Source organism: Anabrus simplex, chromosome 1, assembly GCF_040414725.1.
Source record: "Anabrus simplex isolate iqAnaSimp1 chromosome 1, ASM4041472v1, whole genome shotgun sequence".
Lineage (NCBI taxonomy): Eukaryota > Metazoa > Arthropoda > Insecta > Orthoptera > Tettigoniidae > Anabrus > Anabrus simplex.
Genome location: NC_090265.1, coordinates 633393718 through 633406657, shown reverse-complemented (window position 1 = coordinate 633406657; position 12940 = coordinate 633393718). Strand labels below are relative to the sequence as shown.

The 12940-nt window shown below is 41.7% G+C and overlaps 1 protein-coding gene across 5 annotated transcripts in view; it reads left to right on the top strand.

Annotated features, from left to right (window-relative positions):
- The window catches only part of Zasp52 (Z band alternatively spliced PDZ-motif protein 52), a 420823-nt gene that overhangs the window by 163036 nt on the left and 244847 nt on the right, over positions 1 to 12940 (top strand). For all 5 annotated transcript variants that reach the window (XM_068225103.1, XM_068225099.1, XM_068225102.1 and 2 more), the window contains exon 2: positions 6990 to 7141. In XM_068225103.1, the coding sequence (XP_068081204.1) occupies positions 6990 to 7141 (152 nt within the window). The remainder of the gene's footprint in view (positions 1 to 6989; positions 7142 to 12940) is intronic.

The following is a 12940-nucleotide window of genomic DNA, read 5'->3' as shown; positions in this document are numbered from 1 at the left end:
GAAATATTAAATTAGGAAATTAAGTCTTAAAGGAAGTAGATGAATATTGTTACTTGGGTAGTAAAACAACTAACGATGGCAGAAGTAAGGAGGACATGAAATGCAGACTAGCACAACCAAAGAAGCCTTTCTTAAGAAGAGAAATATGCTCACTTCGAACATTGATATCGGAATTAGAAAAATATTTTTGAAGACTTTCGTCTGGAGCGTGGCATTGTACGGAAGTGAAGCAAGGATGATAACTAGCTCAGAAAGAAAGAGAATAGAAGCTTTCGAAATGTGGTATTACAGAAGAATGCTGAAGGTGAGATGGATAGATCAAATCTCGAATGAAGAGATGCTGAATCGAATTGACGAGAGGGGATCAATTTGACCAGAAGATGTAGAATGATAGGACACATATTAAGACATCCAGGACTTGTGCAGTTGGTTTCTGAAGGAAATGTAGGCGGTAGGAACGGTAGGGGAACACCAAGGTATGAATATGACAAGCAGATTAGAACAGATGTAGGATGCAGCAATTACGTAGAAATGAAAAGTTTAGCACAGGACAGGCTTGCATGAAGGGCTGCATCAAACCAGTTTATGGACTGATGACTCAAACAACACACAGATGACCAAGATATCATACAACATACTATTTAGGTCCCATTATAAACTATACATCAGTGTTAAAACTCTCATATGTTGATATATTCATATACGTATGAGCCAGTAAAATAGACTGAGTGGCTCGAACGGTTGAGGCGCCGGCCTTCTGACCCCAGGTTCTGGCAGGTTCAATCCTGGCTCAGTCCGGTGGTACATGAAGGTGCTCAAGTACGTCAGCCTCGTGTCGGTAGATTTACTGGCACGTAAAGAACTCCTGTGGGACTAAATTCCGGCTCCTCGGCGTCTCCGAAAACCATAAAAGTAGTTAGTGGGACGTAAAGCCAGCAAGAAACAACAGGCACAGGGACCTTCATGACCTTAACGGAGTGGTTGTCGCTTTTATTTACTCAGAAGGAATGCTGCTGTAATCGGGGTAAAAAGTTGTGAGGTATGCAATAAATTAAATTATAACACTAGATATTGCTGCACTGTGTGATCAGTGTAAATGTTCTTCTATTTTGGAGGCTAAGGGTGATATTTAAAAACTCTCCAGTAGGCCACAAATTATCCACCTCTTCTCGTGCGACATATACTTAGGTACCACCGTTACAAAAGCTTAACTTTATGTCACCAGAAGAATTCCATTTGTGAGTTGTTGCTATACTTTTATTATCGCTGGACATCGAGTAGCTCTTATGAGTCGTTGAACCCCATTCCGTTCGATAATGTGTTTGAGTGGTCCTGCTTCTTATCAGTGACCACTGTTTGGGTAGTCTACACGGGCGTGTAGGAATGCACTTCCCTAATTAGAAGAAGAGGTCAACATTCCGTTTGGGCCAAGGACCTTGTCTTTCAGAGAATACGGTTCAGTGATAGGGTCATCCGATGAGGAGGCAGATGTCATCAGCGGGTCGAATCTCCCCATTGTATGTCAGATTTTAAATGCTGAAATTGAGATCCGTGTGCTTTTTATAGATAAATAAGTGTGGGTCCTGACTGTTATGATCAAAGAATTAACATCGTTCAATTGAAGGCAAAATTGAGATGTTTTACTGGTTTGCAGGATTCCAGCAAGATATAACAATTATTTGAGATATTTTAGACTCACGAAAGATTCACTATGGTATACCATTGGGGACTACTGCCGAAAATTAGGGCTGTTGGAGTATTTAAAAGAGCGAATACGTGGCTAAATTTCTGGAAAACAGAACACAGAGAATTAGAGAACCTTTATCTGATCCTAATGATAAAGAGGGGGTTTCAGCAAGGATCTTTATGTCTTCTTAAATCATAAGTTTTGAGTAAAGAACTGGAATCACATATAACATATTTTACTGATGATGTTACGTTGTACAGAGTAAGAAATAAGTTACAGGTTTGTGAACGAGAGCAAAAAGGCCTCTGCGAAGTTGTGAGGTGTTGGTAAATGAGGTGAAAAGTCAGGTTGTATGGTTCACCAAGAGGAAATTTCCTCTCAGATTTAATTACAGTGTTAATGGAGTGAAAGTACCTTATGGAGACCATTGTAAGTACTTGGATGTTAATATAAGGACAGATCTTCATTGGGACATTCATACTAACGAGGTTGTAAACAAAACAATAATGTTAGTGGCTTTACGTCCCACTAACTACTTTTACGGTTTTCGGAGGGTTGTAAATAAAGATTACACATCTCTTCATATGGTTATGGGAGATCATAACGAGGGCGTATAAGTTATTGGCAAGATCGCAATTAGAGTAGGGTTCCAGTGTATGTGACCCTCACCAGGATTACCTGATTCGAGAACTGGAAAAGTTCCAAAGAAATGCAGTAGGCCTACAAAACGTTTTGGGTGATTTCCGACAAAATTTACGGAAATAATTTGGGTTGGGAAAACTTGAGAGTAAGGAGACGAGCTACTCGACTGAACGGCATGTCCCAAAGTTGTCAGGGGAGAGATGTCGTGCAATGATATTAAATAGATGAATTGTCTTGAATGATGTTCTTAAAAGTAGGACAAATCATAATATGAAGATAAAATTGAAATTCAAGAGGACAAATTGGAGCAAATATTCGTTTATAGGAAGAGAACTTAGGAATTGGACTAATGAATCAAGGAACGAGCTTGATATATTCCCATCTTCTTTGAAATTATTTAAGAAAAGGCTAGTTAAACAATTGATAGGGAATCTGCCACTTGGGTGACAGCCCTAAATACAGATCAGTTGTGATTATTTATTTATTTATTTATTTATTTATTTATTTATTTATTTATTTATTTATTTATTTATTTATGAGGGGCTGCCTGGCCGGGGCGGTAAAGGCGTGCTCGGTTCGTCCGGAAGGACGTGGGTTCGAATCCCCGTCAGGAAGTCGTAAAATTTAAGAATCGAGATTTCCACTTCCGAAGGTGCATATAGCCCTGAGGTTCACTCAGCCTACACCAAAAATGAGTACCAGGTTAATTCCTGGGGGCAAAGACGGCCGGGCGTAGTGCTAACCACTCTACCCCATCACGTGCCGCGGTTAGCAATGGTGGAAGCCTTTACCTTCCACTCCTCCAAGGGCCTTCATGGCCTGTACGGAGGTGTCATTGTCTATTTATTTATGGCCAGGCTTAGCAGGTTCGATCCTGAATCAGTACAGTGGTACTTGAAGGTGCTCAAGTAAGTTAGCCTTGTGTCGGTAGATTATCGACACGTAGAAGAACTTCTGTGGGACTAAATTCCGGCACCTCGGCTTCCTCAAGTACCGTAAAAGTATTTAGTGTACGTAAAACCAATAACATTATTTATTTATTTATTTATTTATTTATTTATTTATTTATTTATTTATTTATTTATTTATTTATTTATTTATTTATTTATTTATTTATTTATTTATTTATTTATTTGCAATTGAGGACATGAAGTCAGCTCCGTGGTGTAGGAGTAGCACGTTTGCCCCTTACCCGGAAGCCTCGTGTTGGATTCTCAGCAAATTCAATGAACGGGCCTCATTCAGCCTCGTGCGTCCAACTGAAGAGCTATCACATACGAGAGGCAGAGGAGCCGGTCGCGGAAGCCAAGCAATAAGTGTTTCGTTACGCTGACCACGTGCCGCGCCAATATATGTTAACCATGTAATAGGGCAGCATCGTGTAAGCAGGCCAAAGGCCCTTAATGGCCTATATGAGCCATGCAGTTTTTTTTTAAATTAAGGGAGTATGAAGATAAGATTAAAATTGCGTTTACTTCAGTTGCAGTGAACGTACTTTTCACATCAGAGCAAGCTTGGAGCTTTGGATGATTATTTCATCGTGGACCATTGCGGTATACAGTTTAGGATGAAATCCAAACAATTGAAATGTAACCTTCGCTATTGTCTGGGATTCGGACCACGGCCTTGTACGTGAGAAACTAGCGACTCATTCACCTATACAGTTATTTTTGAGGAGAACAAGGGTTAAGTAGAACCTCCGTGGCTCAGGCGACCTCTCATCGCTTGGTTCCGTGGTTCAAATCCCGGTGCTGGACAAAGCGGAGGCGGGGTAGGTTTTTCTCCCAGTAATCCTGTTTTCCCTATCATCTTTCATTCCAGCAACACTCTCCATTATCATTTCATTTCATCTGTCAATCATTAATCATTGCCCTAGACGAGTGCGACAGGCTTCGGCAGCCGGCACAATTCCTATCCTCGTTCCTAGACGGGGCTTTATTCATTCTTTTCCTTACCCCTTCGAATGACTGGAAACAGGCAGTGAATTTTCATTTTCAACAAGAAGAGAGCGACTGGAAGTATTGCCTGATACAGATTGTAGACCCAAGATTACCATGTGTATGGAACCTGTTATGTTTCTTACAGGAAGTATAATGGTGTTCACCGTACTGAGTTATTCAGACTGGCCTTCTGAGCCCAAATTGGTTGGTTTGGTCCCGGCTCAGTCCAGCGGTATTTCAAGTGTCCGTGTCTGGTCGGTAGATTTACTCCCACGTAAAATAAAATCTGCAGAACAAAATTTCGGTACCTTGGCTTCTCTGAAAACCATAGAAGTATGTAGTTAGGGTTACGTAAAACCTGTAAATTATTATTATTGTTATTTTTATTATCACAGACTGCTTTACGTCACACCGACACAGATAGGTCTTATGGCAACGATGGGATAGGAGAGGACTAGAAGTGGGAAGGAAGCGACCGTGACCTTAATGAAGGTACAGCCCCAGCATTTGCCTGGTGTGAAAATGAGAAACCACGGAAAATCATCTTCAGGGATGGCGACAGTGGGGTTCGAACCCACTATCGTACAGCCCCAGCATTTGCCTGATATTAAAATAGGAAATCACGGAAAATTGTCTTCTGGGATGGCGACAGTGGGGTTCGAACCCACTGTCTCCTGAATAAAAAGTGATAGTTGCATGACCCATATCATACAGCCACTTGCTCGCTATTATTATTAATTATTATTATTATTATTATTATTATTATTATTATTATTATTATTGTTATTATATTCGACACTTCCTGTTTACTCATGTATCATCCAGCACCACGACGTTAGAATGTGTGGGTCAACGCATCAATAGAAGTGGGAAGGAAGCGACCGTGACCTTAATGAAGGTACAGCCCCAGCATTTGCCTGGTGTGAAAATGAGAAACCACGGAAAATCATCTTCAGGGATGGCGACAGTGGGGTTCGAACCCACTATCGTACAGCCCCTTTATAGGTCTATACTGACGTGAGATGAATAGGACTTCCCTTGTGTCCTGAATTTTATTTTTTCGTGAATAGGTACTGAAGAAGCATATACAGACAATTGCCCCCTCATAAAGTCGAATAACAGTGAGAATACTCGAATATCAGACGAGCGGATTCAATGGTAAAACAACATGTGCGAAGGATTGATGCGGTTTTTAAAGAAAGTCAAGTTTGTACGTTCCTAGAGATTAGTCATAGAAACCACCCCGTCTTTTCTATAATCGAAAATAGAGTGATTACCCTTTGTCTTACCATCATTAACTTATTTTGGTCAACATATGAACTGAAGTTATCCTAAAAAACATCAATTCAAATAAGGCTACGGCCACTTCCTTCTTACGGTTATTCCTAGCTCTTTCATATCCAATCGTCGCTGAAAACCTGTGTGCGTTACTTCGACATATCACAAAACACGGCAGTTTTTCAAACCATCTTCTACCGTATAGGAGTCCTAAACTCACCTTACTGTTCCTGTGACCGTCAAGCGATCGCTCCACCTCAACCACATCTTCTCGTGCCATTTGTATAATGTACAGCGGAAAAAAGTAATAACAACTTTAATTTCAATCAATTTCCAACTACCACTCAACATGCAGTGCATTTTATCATCGCAGGAACCAGAGGTGTATAATGCAATCGCCATATTCTTAAAAGACACCGATTTAAGACTATAAAGTTTAACGTGCTACAACATTGGAAAAAATAACTAAACATACAACAGTTGCAGTTTTTAAAAATCTTTTTTTTCTCTGTGTATGAGTGTGTGGGTGTGTATTCTGTAAGGACTCAGAACTATTAAAACTACAAAATGCAAGTACAATATTGTGTAAGATTCATATGTGCACATGTATTCTACAGTAAGTGTATATTACTGTTTATAATATGTCCGACTCGTTGGCTGAACGGTCAGCGTACCGGCCTTCGGTTCAGAGGGTCCCGGGTTCGATTCCCGGCTGGGTCGGGGATTTTAACCTTAATTGGTTAATTGCAATGGCACGGGGGCTGGGTGTCTGTGTTGTCTTCATCATCATTTCATCCTCATCACGACACGCAGGTCACCTACGGGTGTCAAATAGAAAGACTTGCACCTGGCGAGCCGACCCCTTTCTGGGATATCCCGGCACTAAAAGCCATACTACATTTCATTTCACTGTTTATAATTTGTATTCCAATGTATTTGTAGCTGTCTGTTTCGTCTGGTACCTAAAGCCAATAAAGAAAAAACATATAGCAAAAGGAATACTGACAACACAAATACTTATGCCCATAGCCGGATTCGCACCGCCAGTAGACGCGTCGCGTCGCATAGTTCCACTGTCTCACACTCTGGCTCAGAGAAGTGTCTGTTCACAAAGTGCTATTTTCACTTCAAATTATTTTTTAGTATTTCGTCCAGATGTATTTGCAGTACTATCAAATGTCATGAGCCATCCAGACCAGAAAGATGTAATTCCTTAAAAGTAGCACCATACGCGATCATGGGTACGTTCATTGTGCGTTTTTTCCACAACTTTCTTTAAGATGGACATAGCACCTTTTGAACAGACAATCCTCAGTTGTAGTTGACTGCTGATTGAAAATCGGAAGTATGAGTAATTCTCTATTATCGCTCCAATCCACGCCTTGCCCTTTTAAACTGAGCTACATGACTATGACTGACTATACCCTTACCTTGTGTTGCAGGTGAACGGGGGCAGCCTGGCCGAGAAGGCTGGTCTGCAAGCTGGCGACGCTGTCATCAAAGTTAACGACGTAGAGGTCTTCAACTTGCGACACAAGGAGGCCCAAGATGCCATCGTCAGAGCCGGCAACAGCTTCGCGGTCACCGTGCAGAGGTAAGACGCTGGTTCTTTTAATTACTATAATTTATCCTCACAGGAGATAGGCCTATTTAATAGTAAACAGGAGATTATTCATTTTTAACTTTATACATTCCGATACATTTTGTTTCAAATGTTAGTAAAATTCACGTGTTTTATTATTCTTTGTAAGTGGCGAAGTTAGCGCGCTCGGGTCTCCATTTAACTTAACCAGAACACACAAGCAGTGTGTGTTTCATAATTATGGATTGCAATTATAATATTAATTTACTGGTATTTACATTAACGGAACTGACATAAATGTCTATGTACAACACATGTTTCATGACATAACCTCACACACAATACGATCATACAGATACAGATATTGCCGGGCTGAGTGCCTCAGACGGTAGAGCGCCCAAGTTGACAAGTCTGATCACGATGCGACGTGAAACAAATAGCAAAAGAAAAAAAATGCAACTATTTAACTTAACAAGCAGATGTTTTAATTGTATTGCTTTGGTTCCTTAATGAACCTGTGAGTTTAAACGTGGTCTGTCAATACAAATGCATCTATATGCATCTTTTATCTGGAGCGTGGCATTGTATGGAAGTGAAACTAGCTCGGAAAGAAAGAGAATAGAAGCTTATGAAATGTGGTGTTACAGAAGAATGCTGAAGGTGAGATGGATAGATCGAATCACGAATGAAGAGATACAGAATCGAATCGGTGAGAGGAGATCGATTTGGCTAAATTTGACGAGGAGAAGAGATAAGACACATCTTAAGACATCCAGGACTTGTTCAGTTTGTTTTTTAAGGAAGTGTAGGCGGTAAGAACGGTAGGGGTAGACCAAGGTATGAATACGACAAGCAGATTAGAGCAGATGTAGGATGCAATATTTACGTCGAAATGAAAAGGTTAGCACAGGATAGGGTGGATTGGAAGGCTGCATCCAACCAGTCCATGGACTGATGACTCAAACAACAACATGCATCTTTACCAACCTTAAATTGTAGGCTTCCGTTGAAGACAAATTATGATTCGGTATTGTAGAACTTAAATCTAGAAAAAAAATTATTGTACTGAGTAATGTCTTAATGCTTGCTTCAGGTTGTTTCAAAGTAATGTGGAAAGCAAAAGCCACAATCTAACGGATGTTATTCATAGGTCGTTGGAAAACACAGTATCGGAAAATTGCCGATTGTCTTGCCACGAGTTATGAACACTGATTTTGGAAGTACCGTCTGGGTTTGTAATATTAGTCATTGTGAGTTTTGCGGCGTTCTGCAGTGGAGGAAACACTATTTGATTCGGTGACTTGACCGAAATGTATCGTCGTTGTGTCTGCGAAAACCACTATGTGAAATATTTCAGCTTAGAACTTTGGCCGGTAAGGTGATGCGAGTGAAATGAAAGTCCACAGCCTGTTTCCAGTCATTCGACCGGGTCACGAATGGAATGAATGAAGCTACCATCTAGCGGCGAGAATAGGAATTGTGCCGGCTGCCGAAGCCTGGGGCAATGATTAATGAATGACAGATGAAATGAAATGATACTGTTGCTGGAATGAAAGATGATAGAAAAACGGGAGTACCCGGAGAAAAACCTGTCCCGCCTTCGCTTTTTCCAGCACAAATCTCACACGGAGTGACCGGGATTTGAACCACGGAACCCAGCGATGAGAGGCTGGTGCGCTGCCGCCTGAGCCACGGATGCTCTAAGGCAGACGTCATCACGTAGTTGCTGTAGGGAGCCGGTGTTACTTGCTCCGCTCGGGACCGCAGTTTGTCACGTGACAAGAGAGCAGCAGTCAGGCGGGTTGCATACCGTAGCCGTACTGTACTTGGGCCACTGGCCTTCAGTACATTCTACGTCATGCACTTCCCCTACTTCTTCCCCTACTTGCTCGCTAAGCTGCTCTCGTTCCTCAAGAGCGTGGAGCAATCTGGCTCCGAAGGCATTTCGCTCTCAATTGGCGATGCCTGCTCTAAGGTAATGCGAGTAATGCCAAATAATTCTCTTTCTTGATTATATATGTGCTGCGGGTCAGTATTTCTCACAAAATATCACTTGACAGTTATCGCAGGCGCAACGACGGTATGTAAGTTCATCGCTGTATTTATAGGCCTCTGCTTGTGCTCTATGACGAAGACTCACCAATTATAATCAGACATCACTTTTCAAGCTTCTTACGTGGGTGTTTTTTGCAAGACAAGCGTCGTTAGGCTACTCAGTTGACAACCTACCAACTTCTGCCTCATTCATTGTTTTGGTGAAAGTATTGAGATTCGGTCTAGAAAGTTCTGGGTTCGATCACTGGTTCCTACAAAGATTTAAGAACACGTATCACTCAGACCCATGGAAAATTTATTGCAGATGACTTGAAATCCCAGTCTTCGGCCATCCTCGAAGCATCCTTTTCTTTTGTGGTTTTCCTCTTCAACTGACCTGATGGCCATCATCTTTAAGGCCTTCAAGTCTCTATGGTCGGACACCGTGGTTATCCGATTAGAATCCCGTTATTGGAAAAAAATCACCATCAGAATACAATTTCTAATCACTAGATTGCGTGCCAAAAGCCTGGATTCGATTCCGAACCTCTCCGCAGTGTTCACATGAAGTAAACATTTCGTGTGGCTATTTCTAGCCGAATGCCGCCCTTGTAAGGCAGACCCTCCGATGAGGGTGGGCGACATCTGCCATTTGTAGGTAACTGCGTGTTATTGTGGTGGAGGATAGTGTTATGCGTGGTATGTGAGTTGCAGGATGTTGAGGACAGCACAAACACCCAGCCCCCGGGCCATTGGAATTAACCAATTAAGGTTAAAATCGAACCCAGGACCCTCTGAACCGAAGGCCAGTACGCTGACGATTCAGCCAACGAATCGGACTTCACATGAAGTGAGGGCATATGACGTTGTTGATGGCGATTTGTCCGTCGGATGGAGATATTAAGCTTTGAGCAGACACCTTGGTGCTATTAGACAGGAGTAGGCTACGTGCGGACACTGGGTTTCGCCCTCACGCTACCTCATTATTATTATTATTATTATTATTATTATTATTATTATTATTATTATTATTATTATCATCATCATCCCATATCCATCAGCGTAGGTCACCTATGCGCGTCAAATTGAAAGACCTGCACCAGGCGAGCCGAACATGTCCTCAGAACGTATTATAAGTCATATGCTAAATAAATAAAACCTGGATTGGTATTTAGCTTTTACGGCTACGATCACCTCCTTGATAATCGTAGCCTATCCGCTCTTGCTTCCCAGCCACGAAAGGCCCCCGCTCGATCAAGCGGGTGCGAACGATTGGGCAAAGGGCCAATCTCTCTCCTCTCCAGATGTAGTGTATCAGGATCTGGGACAATATACATTGCGTTGAGCCCAATGCCAGGCTCAGCTAGGGGTCATTCGGACACCAACTCACACTCCCAACCTAAGAGCTCCGGGATTTCCCCGCTCAATCACCTCGTATGACAGAAGAGATACCGCGTAAGTATTCTACCACTCTCATGTACAGGGATAATCCCTTTTTCTTTTTCGTTTTGGCCTACTAGGGACCACGGGGCTCGTCTTAACTCTTGGCTTGGTCTTCTGTTTTTTCTTGGCCCAGCATGCTTTCATTTTCTGGCTATGTGTCCGCTTCCTTCCATCTGTCCACTTAGATCTGGTGGTGAGGGACAGTGGGAAGACTCCCTGTAGGATGGTCTGTCGGTACTGAGAAAGGTTCTCTATGGTCTCTAATGGGATCTGTAGTTCCTCTAGGTTTGATTTTGCTGAGGTTATCCACTTGGTCTTGGAAGCCTTTCCCCTACTTGTCACTGGGAGGATTCTGTTGGTGATCCTGCAGGGTTTCAGATGGCTCATGTGCCCGTAGAAAGTCAGTCGCATTTTTCTCATACATGTGACTACGTCCTCCTGATGTTCGTAGAGTTTGTTGTTGTGCCTGATCCTGAAAGGTACCATTCTCCTTTCTTATGGGTCCTAGTATCCTCCTCAAGATCTTCCTCTATTAAAGTTCTAGTTTCCCTTTCGATTCATCAATTATCTTATACGGTGTTCTTCATTTTCTGAACGGTACCGTACCATTTGAAGGCAATCGTGTGAGCCAATAATAAACATCCTGTGTAATGCGTGAGGCTGAGTATCGGCTAGTTTCTTTATTTGATGCGTGGGGTGTTAAGATGGCTCGCGTATTCTGGTGAGATGCAAAAAGTATAACGTATTCTGAGAACGTTCTTGTTTGGCGATATATAGCAAGCGGGCGAGTCGTGCATATTTATACTGCAACATGAACTAACTCTGTTCTTTCTTCTCTCATAGTTTTGTTTTGCCAGTCGGGCAAGTAAAAGTTGCCGTTTTGACAACACCAAGCTGCGTTAACGTTGCGCATACTAATCCAAATGAACCGGATATGAGAAGAAACAAGGAAGTCAGAGAATAATTGCATTGCAGAATCTATAGAATAATAATTTGATTTAGTTAACGTTCGTTCAGTTGCTATAGAATGTAAGAGACGCTGGTCTGTCGGAATTTGCCTCACAGGATGTCTTACGTACCAGAAGCCAACGACAGTGCGTATATTGTTTTAAAGATAGTTTACATGCCGAATCGTACAACATGGAGCACAGAATGGACTTTTGAAGTGTTAGCCTTATTTAAAACATGCGCTTATAGCTCCTAAGAGAGCCTCCGTGGCTCAGGTGGCAGCGCGCCGGCCTTTTTTCACTGGGTTCCGTGGTTCAAATCCTGGTCACTCCATTTGAGATCTGTGCTGGACGAAACGGAGGCGGGAGAGGTCTTTTTCCGGGCACTCCTGTTTTTCCTGTCACCTTTCATTCCAGCAGCATTCTCCAGTATCATTTCATTTTATCTGTCAGTCATTAATCATTCCTCCAGAGGAATGCGACAGGCTTCGGCAGCCAGTACAGTTCCTATGCTCGCCACTAAATGGGGGTGTTTCATATATTCTATTCGTGACCCAGTCGAATTACAGGAAACAGGCTATGGATTTTAGTTTTCACTCATAACCCCTACTCCACATCTACTCTAGCAGTGTTACAGGGTAGTTTCCCGTTGCTTTCGAACGCTTCCTTCCTTTACGGTCGTAGCAATAGTGTCACAATTTGATGAAGGAAAAAATTTTCGTCCGAATTAATATTTGTGGTTGTGACGTCATCATAAATTCAGACTACGAAACTCTTTAGTTCGAAACTTACAGGCGATATAACTCATAAAATTGAAAACATAGAAAAACGAGTGAGAACTTACATAAAACATTTCAGGATATTCTACCCTTAGTAAAACCAACTACAAACTTAAACACTTTCGAAAAAATTTGAAGAAAGTCATCAAAATTGTCTGTGACGTCGAAAACATGGCTTCTGTAAAGAAGAGGTACAAAAATAAAAACCACTTTTGGCCAAGTTCTTTATCTGAGCCAGATTGATTGGCTCGAATGGTAGAGTGCTGGCCTTCTGAGCCAAACTGGTAGGTTGAATCCTGGCCCAGTCCGGTGATTTGAAGATGCTCAGATACTGTACGTTAATCTTGAGTCGACAGATTTACCGGTACGTAAAAGAACTCCTGTTCTCCTGTGGGACAAACTTCCGGCACTCGACGACTCCGAAAACCGTAAAAGTAGTTAATTGGAAGTAAAAAACTTATTTATCTGACATGATGTTAACATGTGTATTTCATCCCGAGATTTATTCCTTTCGATATTAATAATAATAATAATAATAATAATAATAATAATAATAATAATAATAATAATAATAATAATAATATATTTCAAATTTCCTCAACTAGAGA